Source organism: Symsagittifera roscoffensis, chromosome 5, assembly GCF_963678635.1.
Source record: "Symsagittifera roscoffensis chromosome 5, txSymRosc1.1, whole genome shotgun sequence".
NCBI lineage: Eukaryota > Metazoa > Xenacoelomorpha > Acoela > Convolutidae > Symsagittifera > Symsagittifera roscoffensis.
In genome coordinates, this window is record NC_087066.1 from 58,318,619 (window position 1) to 58,335,516 (window position 16,898).

Sequence of the window (16,898 nt, forward strand, 5' to 3'; positions counted from 1 at the left end):
AAGATTGCTTATATTTTACGTTGGGACCATGTGTAGGCCTTCTCGTGGCGGTCCTGTATTTGATCAGCACATATGTTGATCTAGCTGACTGCACATTAAAAGTTCACATATACTGGATGATTTTGCAATCGGCATCTGTATATTGCTTATGCAAGCAAAAAATCCGACAACAATTCCTTTACTGAAGTTTTGTGCGACCTATGTTCCGAATGCGCGGCCCATGTTGCGACTTTGCGCGACCCATGTTGCGACTTTGCGCGACCCAAATTAGCTATGTTGCGACTCTGTGCGACCCATGGTTTGAACCTGTTTGACTCTATCGACCCTGTTTCACTCATGATTTGACCCGGTTCGACCCATGATTTGAACCTGTTCGACTCATGATTCGACCCTGTTGTTCGACCCATCATTCAACCCTGTTCGACTCATGGTTCGACTTTGTTCGACTATTGATTCGACCCATGATTCTACCCTGTTCGACTCATGGTTCGACCCTTTTCGACTCATGATTCGACCATCTTCGATTCATGATTCGACCGTGTTCGACTCATGAGTCGACCCTGTTTGACTCTATCGACCATGTTTGACTCATGATTGGAAAGTTATAATTTAGGGTCCATCTTGGCCATCTTGGAAAGTTCGTGCTCAAAATCTTTCTAGAAACAGAAATTTAATTTTAAACAGTTTCTGAAAAAGTAGCCCAGCTTGTGTAAAATTTTTTGACAATTTTTCAACGGCTTCTAAAATACCAATTAGAAAAAAATTGTATTCAAGCAGAGAAAAATCGGATAGCGAAATTGTTTTAAAACAAAATTAACTGAAGTTTACTGAAAAATACTACCAAAAACATCACATTCGACTAAGATCAAATCACAATCAACAGTTTGCATAATAATACAAAGTTAGCTGGCTGAGTTTTAAGTGGTGCAAAATCTTACCATCACAATAATAATGTCGTATGAAAGTCAATCCAAATTAAGCCAATAAAACAAATAATTTTATTGAATAATTATTGAAGTCATACACGTCAAAAACCGAAAACATTTATTTGCAGAGTTTTTTTGTTTTTTGGTTTTAATGTTAAATTTGAGCAATTTGCCTCATAAACTATCTAGCTATCCCTTCAATTTACTAAAGACCAATTTATATACGGTAAGTTCCAATATAAAATTTGGAGATCAAAATATAGCTAGCTCAACTTATCTGAAGTTTACTGAAAAGCATTGGCGAGCGCAGAATTTTTTCAAGGGAAGGAGCATTTTTTCCAAAAATTGTAAAAGCTTTGCGGACCTTTTTTTACGTCGATCAATTTGATTTTCCGAGCTCTCCGAAAATACTACAATAGGGTCCTTGTTTTGTCAAAAAAAAGTGCGCCGCATGCAAAATTTTTTTTTCATAAAACAGGACAAAAAAGGGTTTTTAGGCACTTTTTGGAAAACTTTGACCAAAAAAATGCGTTTTTTTGGCGCGCGCTCTCCTCTCAAATTTAATTGTATTGGCGCCAAATACTCCTGTAGAAAAATTTTGAGGTTGGTCAGGCAAACATGGATGTATGCCATAAAGTTATACTAAAGGGAGGCTCTTTGGAAAAATTTGGCAACCAGTATTTAGAAGAAGGGGGGTTTAGTAAAAAAAAAAAAATAGACCAATTTTGTAGATTTTTTTAAAACCCAAATAACAGCAGATAGGACTTTAAAATGCAATTAATATGACGACAATCCTTCAATTATGAGTGTTCCGTTAGGACGTTAATTTGGCTGCAAAAAATTAGAGACACGGACCAATATTTCATCACACTTTTTGTGGTCGTTTTCAAAAACTTAACTTCTTCTTAGAATTTCCGACCCTCTGAAAAATGGGGAGGAACTTTGTGTCGGAAGTAATTTAGTTTTTTTAACTTTTTTTCTTGATTTTCGTTTTTTTTCCAAGCAAAATCAGCTAAAACAAATAATCATTTAAAGCCCTTTCAGTTGTGATTCGAACGAAATTTAAAAATTTTCAATAATTTTTCCCAGTGTGGAGAAAAATTGATTTGAAGCTCTTTGATTTTTCGTCTAGTTTTGAATGAGCAAGCAGGTTTACAATAGTTTATTTAATAGCTTAAAAGCTTACAACTGCTTGATTTAAATGGTAAAAACGTAGTACTTAAACGTAGTACTTTTTTGAGTACTTAAGCGCATTTTTGAGTATTTTTGCGGATCTTTTGGTTTTTCTGTCATTTTTCTGAAACAATTGTTTTCCAATTTGCTTGTTTTCATATGACTGTCGAATATGCTTGCGCTCTAGTTTTTCATTCAGATCCGTTTATTACACCACGCAAAAAACGGACTATAAATTAAAGAATTTTAAGACAGTCGGAACATTCTAATCTATTTGCACCGTAACCGTCTATCTTGTGTATTTATGGGTTTCCGTTTTCGCGCTGAGTTGATTATCACCTCGTCTTAATTTTTGTCTGAATTGCTGTACAATCCAATGGCTCGCAAGTTTCTTTTTGGGAATTGACCAAATTTTTTTTTTGTTTTTTTTTTTTTTTTTTTGTTAAGACTGGTTCGAGCTGCAAAGCAGTTTTCGCTCGAATTTAAGCATCTCGAAAGACGGAAATTTTTTGTTTTAAATTTTAGTTCTTTCAGCTTCTCTAACCTCGATTGAGCGTCCAAAACGGCTTAGAAAGTTTTATCGACTTCAAGAATGAGGATTGAGAGACGCCAGAGAGGAAGTATAAAGAAATTATGAATTTCGTTTTCGAAATTCTGAATTCAAAACGAGGAACTGGACTCCGCATATTTTCGATTATCTGAACCTTCCTAATGTTTTGTATCTTGTAAAACAGCAAACTGACCTGGAGGATATTTCGAGGGTAGTGTCTGCCAGAATGGGGAAGTTGATCTTTTCCAGACCCCCCTTCTTCCGGTCTGTCATGACCCACGCCCTGTGACAGTACTCCGAGTCAGTCGAACAGGCAACCACTTCGCAATTATTTTCCTGTAATCAAGTTCAACACGTGAAAACTTTTGTAAAAATACGTTTGTGGAAGTTCATGGAACTTTTCCATGAAACTTCCGACAAGATTTTCTTTCAAGCAATACAAGAAAATCCAGAAATGAACTCCTACCCCCTGCAGCCAAACTCTTAGCGCATCACTTTTTGAATGTCATTGCCTGAATAATATTGCTTTTCATTTGTTTCCTAATGAGCCGTATAGCCCTTTGTGGTCCGTAATTTTCAGCGTAATGTTTTGTAATGAATTTTTTAGATCTGTAGAATCGGATCACCGCTTCAATGCCTATTGTCTAACTGTGCAAAAGCTCTTCCAAAACTGCGCTTTATCTTATATTTTTTTCAGTGTTTTGGAAAGTTTCGCTAAATTCAATTGTAAGAAGATTTATTTCTAAGTGAACCTAATTTTACTTTCGTTAGCAACACTGAAATTATCAGGGTTACGCCCTGACTATTCCGTCGGTCTCTAAGTCCAGGGAGTATAGTTTGATTCAATAAATGAGATTTTTCTCATAATGAGTTTTTTGAAAATAAACCCCCTTTTCCTACTCACACTTTTAAAAACACAGAGATATATTAAGCATATATAGAAAAATATTTATTTATATTTACCAGTACCTTAATTCAAACTAGCCCAAAATGGCTAGTTATAAACTCTTATAACTTTGCGGAACACAGATTTTAAGGTTTGAGCTCAGCACATGAAACGTTTGCAGACGCTATTATTGACTCTCGTCTTAAAAAGTTGAAACATGTCTGGAGAAAACATGTCTGAATTGATCTTTTGAAACTTTTTTGCTTTTTTTATCCGCATTTCTTTGACCAAACTATAAAGTTATTCCATGAAACTCTTCGTATTCATATGCGCATGCATGTAATATTTCATAGCCCTATGAGTATTTTAGGATTATAGGGGCACTTAGCATAGTGGTAAGGCGTTCACTTTAGAATCGTCAGATCGTGCAATCGACCCCATGCCATGGCAATGATAGTGTGTGAGGACGAGCTCTCACTTGACCTCTAGCTTCAGGTCTACCACAACCTGACCAAATTTGGCTGCAATAGTGGTACCACGTGAAAGTTCTAGACGCACAAAAACGGCCTTGAGTCGCAAAAAAAGAGCTTCGCTCAACAAAAATAACACAGTCTGGAATGTGGGGAAATAATACAAATGGACTATCCTCGACAGGACTGTTAAGGCCTACTGATAGCTCCTCTGCGATTCGCAGGAACTACAATTATAGCCCGTACCTAGTAAATGTTTTATTCAGATCGGAAATAATCTTTTCAGATCTAAAATTCATATCTAAAATGGGTTGTGAAATGATAAAATGAAGCTTGGTTACTTTAAGAATGCGCTGTGAAACGTTGAAATCAAGCTTGGATATATTAAAAATTGGTTTTTCAAGATTTAATTTCGTACCTAATGTATTATTCTTCTTGATTATTTCAGATCTGAAAAGTTTATTTCAGATCTAAAAATTTGTATTTCATGGTTATTTCCGATCTGAAAACTTGCTTTTGCCGTTTTTTCTGCCAATTTTTTTTTAGATAGTTATGTATTTAATGGCTTCTGCTAGCTGCTAGCAGGTATTTTGCAAAATCTCTCATCGGAGACTGATGAAATGCTGTTCCCAATGCATGGGATAAATATCGAAAATGTATAAGCTTGAAATTCAAAAGCTTGATGTCTTCTATTGGTTTTCGGAAATTTTTCAAAACAGTTGAATAAAAGAGTTATTTCGAAAAAAAAATGTTTATTTAATAAATCGGAAGTTTTTTTCCGCTTACTAATCTAAATATAATTAAGTTCTGCAAAAACTGCAAAATTCGAAACTCAATAGTTTGTTTGAAATACATAAATTAAATACTTAACAAAGATTTGAAATTACAAAATTCAGATCTGAGAATATACTTATGTAAGAACTAAAAAATTTCAGATCTTGTATTAAAAATCCACTTGGTACGGTGGGAGGAGAAGTCTGATAACACAAATACACGCATATTACAAACACAAATTTAGTTCTTGTTTTGAAAAATTTATGATTTTTATAATAAACAATGCTGCTCGTCACAGAACAAAACCGTGAATATTCTGACTGGCGTTTAAAGACAATTAAAAAAAATTTTGTCAAAAATTAATGAAATAATCGAACAACGTCAAAGCTTTTGTTTTTTTCCGTTTTTTTTCTTCATTTTATACCCGATCGGTCTTTGATATTCTACCATTTATATTTGTTTGCTATTAGCAATGTATAATTTTTTCAGTCCGCCAGGATGCCATTTTAAATTTTCTATGCAGAAGACCTGCCTTGAATTCTTTGATGCGGTCGCTGAATGCGATAATCTCAGTTGGACAGACGAAAGTGAAGTCACTCGGATAGAAGAACAGAATCAAGTATTTGCCCAGGTAGTCCTTGTTCGTCACCTTTTAATAGGGATGCGCAACTGCGGTTATTGTTATTTTAAGGATGTAGAAAAGGTCATATTTTAATTTATTTTTTTGTTATTTTTTGTTAATTTTTTTTATAACCCCCCCTCAGCCTAGTAAAAAAATTTTAATCACAGTAGGGTTTTTGTTTTATCAGAGGGTTATAATTTTCTGGGGTACTATAATGAAACTAATCTAAATTTTTGAAATGTGAAACATCAAATAAATTACATAAAGTAGCAGAAATTATTTTAAAAAACATTTGGGAAATATTAAAAAAGCTAACAGTAATGAAGCCCTCACCTTCTTAGCTTAAAAAATCAGAAATTTATATTTGGGTTAGCCGCTCATCCCTACTTTTTTGAATTGGTTGTCATAGAATGCAGTCGCCGTGAAATCAGGCGCGGGTTTTCGGATCTGAACTGCGGGCGCCATTTCGCCGTCGCCTGCTCCCGATATTATAGACAAATCTGAATTGCTTGGGCTGGCTGACCTCTCAAACAAGAAGTACTTTTTCACGATTTTAGACTTCATTAAAACTAAGTGAAACGAAAGCCGTCCGTTCAATTTACGTTTTGTAAATCAGCTCCGTAAAGTTGTAGTGAATCCAAACTGAGTCAAATGTTTTAAATGAATTTCAACGAACAAAGTCTCTCGATATTTTATACTCTTCTGGTTTTTAATTTCCTCAATGTGCTTTAAGATAAATATTAAACGACAAAACTGCCCAATGAAAAGAAAATGATTTATTTTTGTGCCGTTAATTTTGATGCAAATGAAGGCTTAAAATGAAAATGTTTTTTTTTCAGCTGGTAGAAATCGTGGTCCACAATTTGCATTTAAAATGAAGCTTGATCAAAGGCTTTTTTGTTTTAATACCCAATTAGATTTCACACTTTAACGTAGGTGTTTTAGTATTAAAATAGTAATGGAAATAACACAAGACGAAAAAATCGTTAAATCAAATAGTTGCAGTCTTCCGATTCTCACAACATCACAACACTGTTTATTCGGAATTTTTTCGCAATAATGTTTATTCGGAATTTTTGCCCCAATAACTGAAAACCATCCAATGAAAAACCGGTTTATTAATTCCAAATTTTCCACTTCAAAGCATATTTTTCCTGTTTTTTATCCACTGTAAAACTGGCTAAGATTTATTCTGTTGCAAACTATCTATGTAACTCTTGCTGTTTGTCTTTCTAGCTATCTTTCTTACTCATGTGATGTAACAATAAGGGGTTGACATCCATGCACTTATGAAACAACTCATTTATCAAGTCATACAATGCCATAAAACATGAAGATTATGAAAGATGTCAGTCATGCAAATCTCATTTATGGAAATTGTTTCACTAGCATTTTCTCAAAAATAGAATTTTCTGCATCAGCAAAAATGGCATTTTTTTAAATATAATTTTGAGTGAAATTCAAAATAAAACTTAAATGGCGAATCCTCAAACGCAGTTGATCTTTGATAGTATTGCCCCTTAAACTAATGGTTACCCTTCTTGTGTTTTTTGAATCATAGAAAAAAAATTAAAAAGTCATATAATTTAAAACTATGCAGCCAAGCTGGTCATACAAGTTCATAATTTGGGAGAAAAAACTTTTCTTTTTAATACAATGAGTGAGAAATACATATATCAATGCGTGAAATGGTGCGAATAGCATTTTTGTCAACACTGGTTAAAATTGCTACCTGTATTTCTCTTCAACGTGAACAAAAAGAGTTTTGTAAATTTTAATTTTGAACCTTGTTTTTATTGATTTAAAAAATTTAGCCCATTTTGATTTAAAAAAAACTTTAAGGTGGCCAATCGGCCAATTTTGTTATAAATACGCCAAGCCAAACTCTTCATACTTCTAAGGAGTAGCGCAACATTTTTCGTTTACGTTTACTGACATTGAAACCAAAGTTAAGCTTTCCAATGTCTCGAATAAAGCTTTGAACGAAATTTGTTTCTTTTCAGCAATCAAAACACATGTGCTCAAAATTTTTCCGTGCCAAATTTGAAGCAGTACTTGAAATAATAGTGCTATATTTGAACAACTAAATCAATACTTGAATTAATAGTGAAACCTTTTTCCTAGAACAATCAACCAAAACAAAAAAACAAAGAAAAAGTATGAAAATTGCTTGCTAACGTAAATACAGTTTCAAATATGGGTGTTTTGTTCAATTGTTTTGCATGTATTTCATACCAGACAAGCAACAACTTTTATGGCGTCCTGCACTTTGTTCATATCTCGACACTGCGTGTCTTGATTTATTCATGAAGCTTCATGATGCGATTATATAGATGGTTGTTATCTACTGCATAAACTTGAACTGGAGTCAAAAAATGCATACTTGCCTAAAAGCATTCAATACTGCGTTTATTTGTACGAGGCACACCTGTAATTTAACAATTTATATCTTAAGCTTTTTTCTGATAATTTACAATAAAGAGGAGACATAAGCGCAAATTCACGCTTTAACTTTCTAAATTGCCTGTTTTCAATGTCTACTTTTGACAACATTTCTTTCAAAATTCGCTAAGATTTTTACGTTGATGCCGAGCAAATGATCAGAGCTACGGTTTTCGAAACTATCAATAAATGATTTTAATGACTTACCAATGTAATCCGGGTCTGTAAGTGCCAGTTTTCCTCATCTGGACTACGTTCTGCATTGCAGTAAATTCTTTCTTGAATAAGCGATGAAAAAAGTGTTCACGCCACGTGAAACATTCTCAACGAGAAAAGTGAAATAAACACTGTGAAATATGTACTAAATTTGAGTGTTTCTTACTTTTTTGCGCAAATTGAAAAATTTATTGCAGACGAAAAAAAATGTCATTTTAAGACTCGGATCACCTTGGTAAGTCATTAAAAACACATTTTGAAGATTTCATAAAAAGTAGCTTTGATCATTTGCTCTCTTTTTCCACTAGTGTATATCTTACGATGTCAAGATTTTTTGCGACAAAAGAAAATCAGAAACTCATGAGGGTCCAGACTAGTGGACAAAATTAAGCGCAACTTCAAATTTTTACTATCTAGAATGCTTGTTTTGAATGTCCATTTCGGACAACATTTACTCCCAGTTTCAACAGAAAATTTACATAAGCCAAGAACAAATGATCAAAGCTATCCTCTATGGAAATATAAAAATTTGGGTTAAAAGACTTGCCAATTTATTTTTAGGTGGCAGAATGCCAATTGTCCTTATTTTACTACTTTCTGTAACTACTTTTTGAAAGAAGCAAGACTCAATTGTTCTTTTTGAGATATTTTTAAAGGCAAATTCTGGTCATATAATTCAATCTAGACGTTTTTGTTTAAAACTAGTAGATTTCACAAATACAAAAAAATTGAAGGAACCAAAAAGCATGCTTCAATTCTATTTGTAACAATCTCAAAGACGGATTAAATATCACTTTAATTATCACCGCTGTTAATAGCGCGAATTTTATTGTGCATAAATTATCCCGAATTAGTTTTGGTGACTTTTATTAGATCACCAAAACTTCAAAATAAAATGACAGTAGAAAGCTGTTTTTAAACTTGAACTCAAGACGCTAATACTTTTTGGAAGATAAAAACTCCGTCAAAAAATTGCTAGTTGAAAAATCGAAATTTGTCTGGAGAAAAAAACCCGAGCACATATCTTCAATCAGTTTCTTCAAAAGTCGGAACAAAAAGACTGCTCGTTATATAGGAAAACCCTGCATTTTCCGAAAGCTTTATAAAATCAATAGAGTAGTGTTTGCTTCAAACAGTTAATGAAGATCTCACAAAAAAGTCACATTTTATTTTTGAAAATTATCGACCAGCGAAGTAGTAAACAGACTAAACAGTATGCCTCAATTCAGTTTGGAACGATATCTCAGACGGATTGAACCTCCGCTTACACAATAATAGCCTAAAAATTTTTGCAGAGCATGACCAAATTGGCAATTGGCAAACCCCAGGGCTTAACAAACATTAATCGGAGGTAGAACATATCTTTTTAGTTTGAACTCACGGATGCTCGTATGTTCAATGAGGTAATAAAAATTTTATAGAAAATTTTTTTTTGATCTCCGAAATTTGAATGAATAAAAAAACTACCCCAAGCATAAATAACACGATCTTTCTTCGAAAATCGAATTTAAAAATTTTTTCGACATAAATAACTTTACACTCCGTCTAAAATTACAATTTAACCTAAATTAAAAGACTTTAAATTAAACATAAATTGTGAGTTGTTTAATTGTTTGTCTGCTTCTACCTTGCAACAAGGGATCCAGTGACACTGTAATGAACAGTCCAAAAACGAATTCCTGCGCGACATCAAATGATTGAAAATGTTTAAAATAAATTTGTAGTATATTTCTAAAAATAATGATAGCTCATCTGCGCTTAAATAAGTGAATTAAGAAAACCAATTTAAATAAGTGAATTAGTGTTACCTCTCGTGGGAATTGTTTTTTCTGCAAACTGAATTAACATCCAAATTTTTGGTTATTTCTAATCAATTTTTGTTCCGTCAACAAACGCTTGGTTGGCTTTGTTTTTACCAAATTCTAACCTGTGCATTATGAGAAAGTCGTCACTTAGAGTTTTAATATCCGCTTTGCAGAAAATTGACTTTATTAGTGTCCTCGAATGGCGTATTGCTTCTCATTTAAAATTTATTTTGAGTCAGAGCACTTTCTATACAATGAAAAACGCCTATTCATTGTCAGAGTCCTTTCGATACTAAATAAAAAAATTGTCCATAAAAGAAAAAACTGGAGTGGTTGCATCAAACGGTTTTTTCCAAACGTGCCAAAGAAAAATCATGGGAGATTCGATAAAAACGAGCGCTTCTCAATTATAGACCCAAGCTCACGCAAAAAAGACGGCGGTTTTAATCAATTCGAATTTTGATGAAAATTGTGTCGCCCGTACCTGGTAAATGCTCTGTTTCAGAACTAAAATTAGATCTGAATGGGTCGTAAAAGGATAAAATAAAGATATTTAAGGAATTTGTTATGTCAAATCTAACGTCAGATCTGAAATATGCTTCTTCATGGTTATTTAGGTTGTGAAAAAATGCCGGCCTGAAAATTGTTTTTATTGCTTATTTTAGGTCTGAAAATTTCCATTGCTCTGATGCAATATTGGCTATTCTAAATTCCATTCATTCATAGTTTCTGCCAGACACTGGCAGATTCATAGCCAAAAATCCATCAAAATTTCTGAAATATGATTCCTTAAAATCGAGAGAGTCATCGGGAAATCCACAAACACATGAAAATCAAAGCTTGATAAATTTTGAAAATAGACAGACTAAAAATATAATTTGAAAAATGTTATATCACTCAAAACTTTAATAGCAGTTGAATATTGCTAAAGAAAAGTTGCAAATTCAAAAACTTGCTCGAAATAATTATATTATGTATGTATGAATCATAAAATACAAATACAAGACAGCTCGTATTAGGGCGAAGCCCTGAAAGTTCCGACTGCCTTTTAACGTTTATGAAGCAGTAATAACATAAACAACATAAAAAAAATAAATGAAATAAAATAAAATGAAAATTTGTTTTCCAAAATTTGAAATTTTTCTATAAAAATCATCCCCCCACACGCCATATAAAGTAGAAAACAATGGGTTTCGCTCCTTGTAACAAATCAGTTATGGCAAATAAGCTTCTTTCAACCAATTTGGAACGATGTCTAAGACGGATTGAGTCTCCGCTTACGCGTTAATAGCGCGAATTATATTGCGCGTTAATTGTCCCAAATTGGTCAAAATGGCCAAAATGGCAATCTTTAAACCCTCACAATTTTACGAAAAATGATCACAGGTTAAATATCTTTTCAAATTTAAGCTCAGGACAACAATAGCTTTCGAATTTTAAAATATTCCGTCAAATATGGCTAGTTAAAAAGTCGAAATTTGTCTGAAAAAAAAAAACCCACCCGAGCACAAATATTCCGTTACTTTTGTATCGAAAGTCGGAACAATAACCGCTGGATCCTTTAAAAACGGGTTAAATCAGATCTAATATCTTTTTTGTCTAGTAGAACATATCTCATAAGTAGATCACTGATTTGCATATTATTTAAATGCTGATTTTCTTTATACATTAAGTTAAACGTGTTAATGAAATTCTTTTTAAAAATTTAGCAAAAATTTGCCGATAATTTTCAGCTGCTCTATTGTTTCCTTTCTTATAAATCGGTCTAATATACGCTCTTTTTAGCTCTCCCGAAAAAAAATTCGACTTCATTCATTTATTACGATCTGTAGGTGTTTATTAGTTGCTAGTTTTAAACACTTAGTGCTCCATGATGACATGTTCACATGATCAGTAGCTTTATTAATTTGTAAACTATCAATTTCATATCAAAAATTTATAAAAATGTTTTTCGCTAACTCAGATCTTAGTTTCAGATAAGAAATGAAACATTAAAAGCTGAAAATAGATTCAAGTAGGACGTGAAGAATGTGGAAGTTTCCCAGTGATTTTAATGGGTACGGGTTTAGTTCTCACCGGCATACGATGAGCGAGCTCAGTTATTTTGTAGTCAAGACAAAAAAGTTGCGAGTAGGTCGAGACATTTTTTTGTGATTTCAATGTTGGGTTGAATCTCATGACAAAATTTAGCAGCAAGCACGACAAAAATTATGCGCACGTTATGTCGTTTGCTGAAGTCTCAAAAACACTTGCCCAACTCAAAAGCATTTGCTTGATTTTTGTATAAAAGTTCAATCTAATTTTATAACAACCGCGCTAACAGAGCCGTAATTGCTTACCTGCCTATCTGAGTTAACTTCTTCGAAATTAACAAAACCATCAAATTCCAACTCCTAATTTTTTTGCTCCTAATGCATCTTGTCTATTTTTTGATTAACAGTAAATAACTTTTAGCGTCTCGCGACCCGATGAATTGTTTTTTATTGGTATTGAAATCAATATAGTTCTTTGCGCAAGCATGCAACTAAGTCAAGTTTCCTTATGCACCGACGTCGTCTCATGATTTTTTTGTTTCACGAATTTCACAAAAGCATTTGACGATTAATTTTTAATAAGCTGTCAAAGTCAACAATCTTTAACTTTGTTTAATGATATTGAGAATTTTTTGAGTTGTTGCTCTTTCAATAGCGGAAAAACTTCTGAAAAAATTACTTACAGCTTCTGTTTAGTTTAATTGACAGTCGAAAAAATAAATGCTTAGTTGTTTTTTTTTACTGTTGCCGCCACCACCGATAAAAATAGGCTTTAAGCATTGTACTTAATTTGACAACGTTTTGTATGAAAAACAAATGTGTTTGGAATTAGGTAGTTATCATGAATGCGGTTTTCAAAACAATCGAGTAGTTTCAAAATCAAATCACCTATGCAGGGGGATCTAGTATTTTCTCGAGGAGATGAGAGGAGATGAGAGGAGGTAAGGTGCCCGCTATTTGAGCATGTTACAGTTTTTGCTTTACATGGTTTTTTTTTTAAATTGTTAGATTTTCTATTTACAACCAAATTCATAAACTGACATTTCTACTGAATCATTTTAAATAGGGTCGTTTTTTACATCAAACTTATGAATACATTGTCTATGCAAAAAAGGATTAAGCTACCAAAGACAGAATGGAGGCATTTTAATTGGGAAGAATGCGCACTGCCGTTGTGCACAGTTATGCAACAAAGTACCTGATTTGGCGCTTATAAAAGTTTTTTTTTAATATTTGTTAAAATAATTAGTTTCGAGAAGTTATGTAGACATTTGGACTTTTGATTTCTCAGTTACAAAGTCATCCGGTATTATAACTATTTTATTCCACTGCTGTCTGAAAAAAACTATGCAGTGGCTTTGAAGTTCAAAGAAAACATCATAATTGCGTTTGGTTCACGACCGGAAGTTCAATATCTTAGTCCCAGTTCTCGAAAAAGAAACAATTCGCCATTTTTCAACGTAAGCGTATCAATAACACCCACGCAAGACTACTGTTAAATCATTTAAATAAGCGCCGTTTTTTCCTTTCTTCTTTTAGCACACTAGCAACGAAAAAAACCGATTTGTTCAAATTTAAGTTCAAGCAAATATATTGGTTAGACTATTGCGTCACTAGACGATGATAACATCACTATAAACTTGACATTTTCTGAGGAAATGTTCTCTGGTCCATTCTGAGAGTAATTGTTCTCACCTCCATTCTGAAAGGGAAAATTAAAGGGCATTTGGATCATTAGATTTTCATAATGATGCAAGCAATAGTTTCAATTAAAACAATAACATAATAATTGTGGTTTCTGCGATTCCCAGAGGATCTATAAAAGGCTATCCAGCCTGTCTAAGCATAATCCGTTTCTCGTGTTTCTCCTTATTCGGGACAGGTATTTTGTTCTTTTCTTACGACTCAAGGAATATATCAGCTTGAGCTAATTTTTTAAAAACATATACATTAAAATATCTAAAAACATTTAAAGAGGAGATTTACTGAGCCTGATTTTTTTCATGGCCCGATCGAAATAGGTGTTTTATTTTATAGTGCACGTAAACACTGTAGTGATTTGAGCTTAGTTTTAAAAAAAATGATTTGTACAAAGTGATATGGCCGCAGAAATCCATTAGTACGATGAAAAGAAAAATTCTCTTGGGTGCTAAAAGAACCAAGACTATTATGCAACTATTATGCTATGATACGATGGCATAACTACTTAATTTCGCGTGTGAGCCGATTCTACAAATAGAACTAATTAACTCATAGGGGCGGATCTGGAGTTTATTCGAGGAGCGGTTGTCAAAAATGGCAACCTTTTTTTAGTGACCAGTTAAATTTTTCGAGCTCTTAAAAAATCCATAACGACCCTAACATGCAAACATCTTTGGCGCCGCAGTTGCATTTTTGAAAAACGGGCCAAAATTCCAATTTTTGACACTTCTTGGAAAATTGTACGATAATACCGAAAAGGGGAACGCTTTGTGCAGCGAGGAAGTCAGATTCTTGAGGGGAGATGGGCATCTGCTCCCCTCTGTTCCACTCAGGCGCGTGAAAACTGAGACCCAAAAAATATGTTTCTCTTCAAAATATATTTAGATACTTCAGACTTCTGGGAGCTCTACTTTAATTGGCTAAGCTCTCTAGGTTTCAAGTTTGTGTATTTGGCGAATTTCTGGATTTTTATCGAGAATTTGCGATTATTGCTTTTTTATGCAGAAAGACTAAAATAATCTGATATGAAATGGCCTGGATATTGTCCCAAGTTGAGTTGAAATGTACAAGCTCAATAAAATTTCTGATATAACAGGACTGTTCTTAATTTTTTTAAACCGCTTTTGCTCTGTAATATGGCACAACCATTGAAAAACTGATGAAACATCGAAAAACATCAAATACTAAAAATAATTTAGTTCCGTCTTTTATTCAGATTTATTTCTATTTTATAGGTACCACTTTCATGAGGCCATTTTTGTAGACAAATGGAGGTTTGAAAGATGCCAATTTGGCCAACTTGGTGCAATTACTCACAATATTCTCTAACTTTATCAAGAACGCGTAGCAAAACAAATCAATTCAAAATGAACCGGATAATTTAATTGTTCCCAATAATTATTTACAAGTTGAAAAATCTAATATTTTTTGGTTCCAGGCCCAGGTTCCAGGACCACTTTGATTTTTTTCGGTTGAACGCTTGGCATAACTGTAAACAGCAGCCTTTGGGCAACGCTCCGGCATGATGACTTGCGAAAGCATTTAGTGCTGCACGTTCAAAACCGAGGAGAATGCGGTGAGGATTGGTGTTTTTGGTGATGATTGATACCCCCTTCGGTAGATTTCTGTATGCGTACTCTCTTTTGATTGGCAAAAGAGCATAAATGCGGAGGAGTAAAAACCAGCGAATTCAATGTGGATGGTGTAAAGTTGACATTTTTGAGTAGGTCAAATTTTGACTGTTCCGTCGTACAGCCAAACATCTCGATGTAATATCAATTTCTGGATTTTGTCGCGACTTCAAAAGTTTTGCACCCTTTCTGGATCTTCAATGCCGCTATCAAAAAAGCTATCGTGTTGCTTCGGTACCTCAAAATGTCAGTCAACAATTGGAAGCACTGTGGGTCTCTCATATACCTTCTGTCGATTGAGGTCTCGATTAATTGCCGACCGGAAAAGAAGAGCTAAGTATATTATCTTTTCTTCGGACACACATTGCAGGCATTTTGCTATAATGATGCTATTGACTGGTACTTGCTGAGTTTTTGTGTCCTGTTTCATTTTTTTCACGAGAAACCTTGCATCTCAGCGACCAGAAAAAACTTCGTTAGTGTGTTCAAATCTACAGGGAATAAGGTCGTTATCTCGGGTTATTGCTGTCATTTTGCATTTAGTGGACGCCCACCTTAAACACTTCCTGTGAATATTTCCATTTTTTCCCTTTTTCTTGGTAAACTCGTGGCCATCGATTACAAGGGCTCCTCGATTCTGTTGGGATAGACCCCAAGAAATTTGACTCATTTTGGTAAATAGTATACAAGTAAAACTGGTATAATGAGGTAGTTTTAAATTCAATTTTGATCGTTATTTGGAAAATTGGGGAAAAAAACCTGTAAATTGAGGATTAAAACCTGTTAATTCGGACTCAAGTGAATTAACACGTGCTGTTATCTTTCCGATTCTGATTAGAACTTTGAAAGATTCATTATTTATGCGGCCAATCGACACAGGGTAAATTCGTATATTGGGCAGATTAGCATGACGTAGATTTGTATAGGATAGCTTGGTATGTAGGGTATAATGGCATAGGGTAGAATGGTATAGGGTAGTTTGAAACATAGTAAATTGTCTCGCCGCCTTTTTTTCATTTTGCACTGAAGGTTTTTCAAAAAATCTTTTTTTTTAAATTAAGCATTTTTTACAATACTGCAGATACCGTAAAGTTCAATCGGATCAGTTAGGATGTTGTCATGATTTGAGCTATCCTCTTAAAATTTTAAAAAATTTTCTAGTTTTTTTGCTGCATTGAGAATGATTGGGTTAAAATGATTATAAATTTGATTGCTAATCTAGAAAGAAAATAAATGGAAAAATAGCGCTTGTATTGTAAATAATTTTTATTCCTAGGCAGTCATACGCAGTAGTTTTTTTTTTAAGTTTCGTACATTTTTTTTCTAGATCAGCCATCTTTTTGTTCTCAACTCTGCCGTTAAGACATATTTAGCCGAAACAAAATTGACAGAAGTTTTTGGTTATAAAAAATTATGGTAGAGTTAAATAAGGTAAAAAATTGAGACCATATGGCAATGCTGGTTGTCCGTGTCTCATAGTTAGAATAGCTCAAACTGTTTTTTTGTTAATCTTGATGAATTAATTTCAAAAGAAACTACAGGGCGAGTGCTGCGTGCGCCTTTTCAAATTTTTTTTATGGATCTCAAGCACTGAAGGGAAACAGATTTTGGCCTCTAGAATTAAAAGGGACAAACAAATGAATAAACTTGTTAAGCCACATGGCAATGT

At 33.7% G+C, this 16,898-nt stretch overlaps 1 protein-coding gene across 2 annotated transcripts in view; it reads right to left on the minus strand.

Moving 5' to 3' along the window:
* Nucleotides 1-9,880, minus strand: part of LOC134845626 (peroxiredoxin-2-like) — a 49,604-nt gene extending 39,724 nt beyond the window's left edge. Inside the window, exons 1-4 of one of the 2 annotated variants that reach the window (XM_063862624.1) lie at nt 9,868-9,880; nt 5,789-5,926; nt 5,312-5,428; nt 2,843-2,985 (exon numbers count right to left, since the gene is read on the minus strand). In XM_063862624.1, coding sequence (XP_063718694.1) covers nt 2,843-2,985; nt 5,312-5,428; nt 5,789-5,866 — 338 coding nt within the window. In that variant the 5' untranslated portion in view covers nt 5,867-5,926; nt 9,868-9,880. Of the gene's footprint in view, nt 1-2,842; nt 2,986-5,311; nt 5,429-5,788; nt 5,927-9,686; nt 9,846-9,867 lie in introns of those variants that run through there. The other variant, XM_063862622.1, reaches the window with a different exon arrangement.
* Between the last annotated feature and the right edge of the window lie 7,018 nt (nt 9,881-16,898).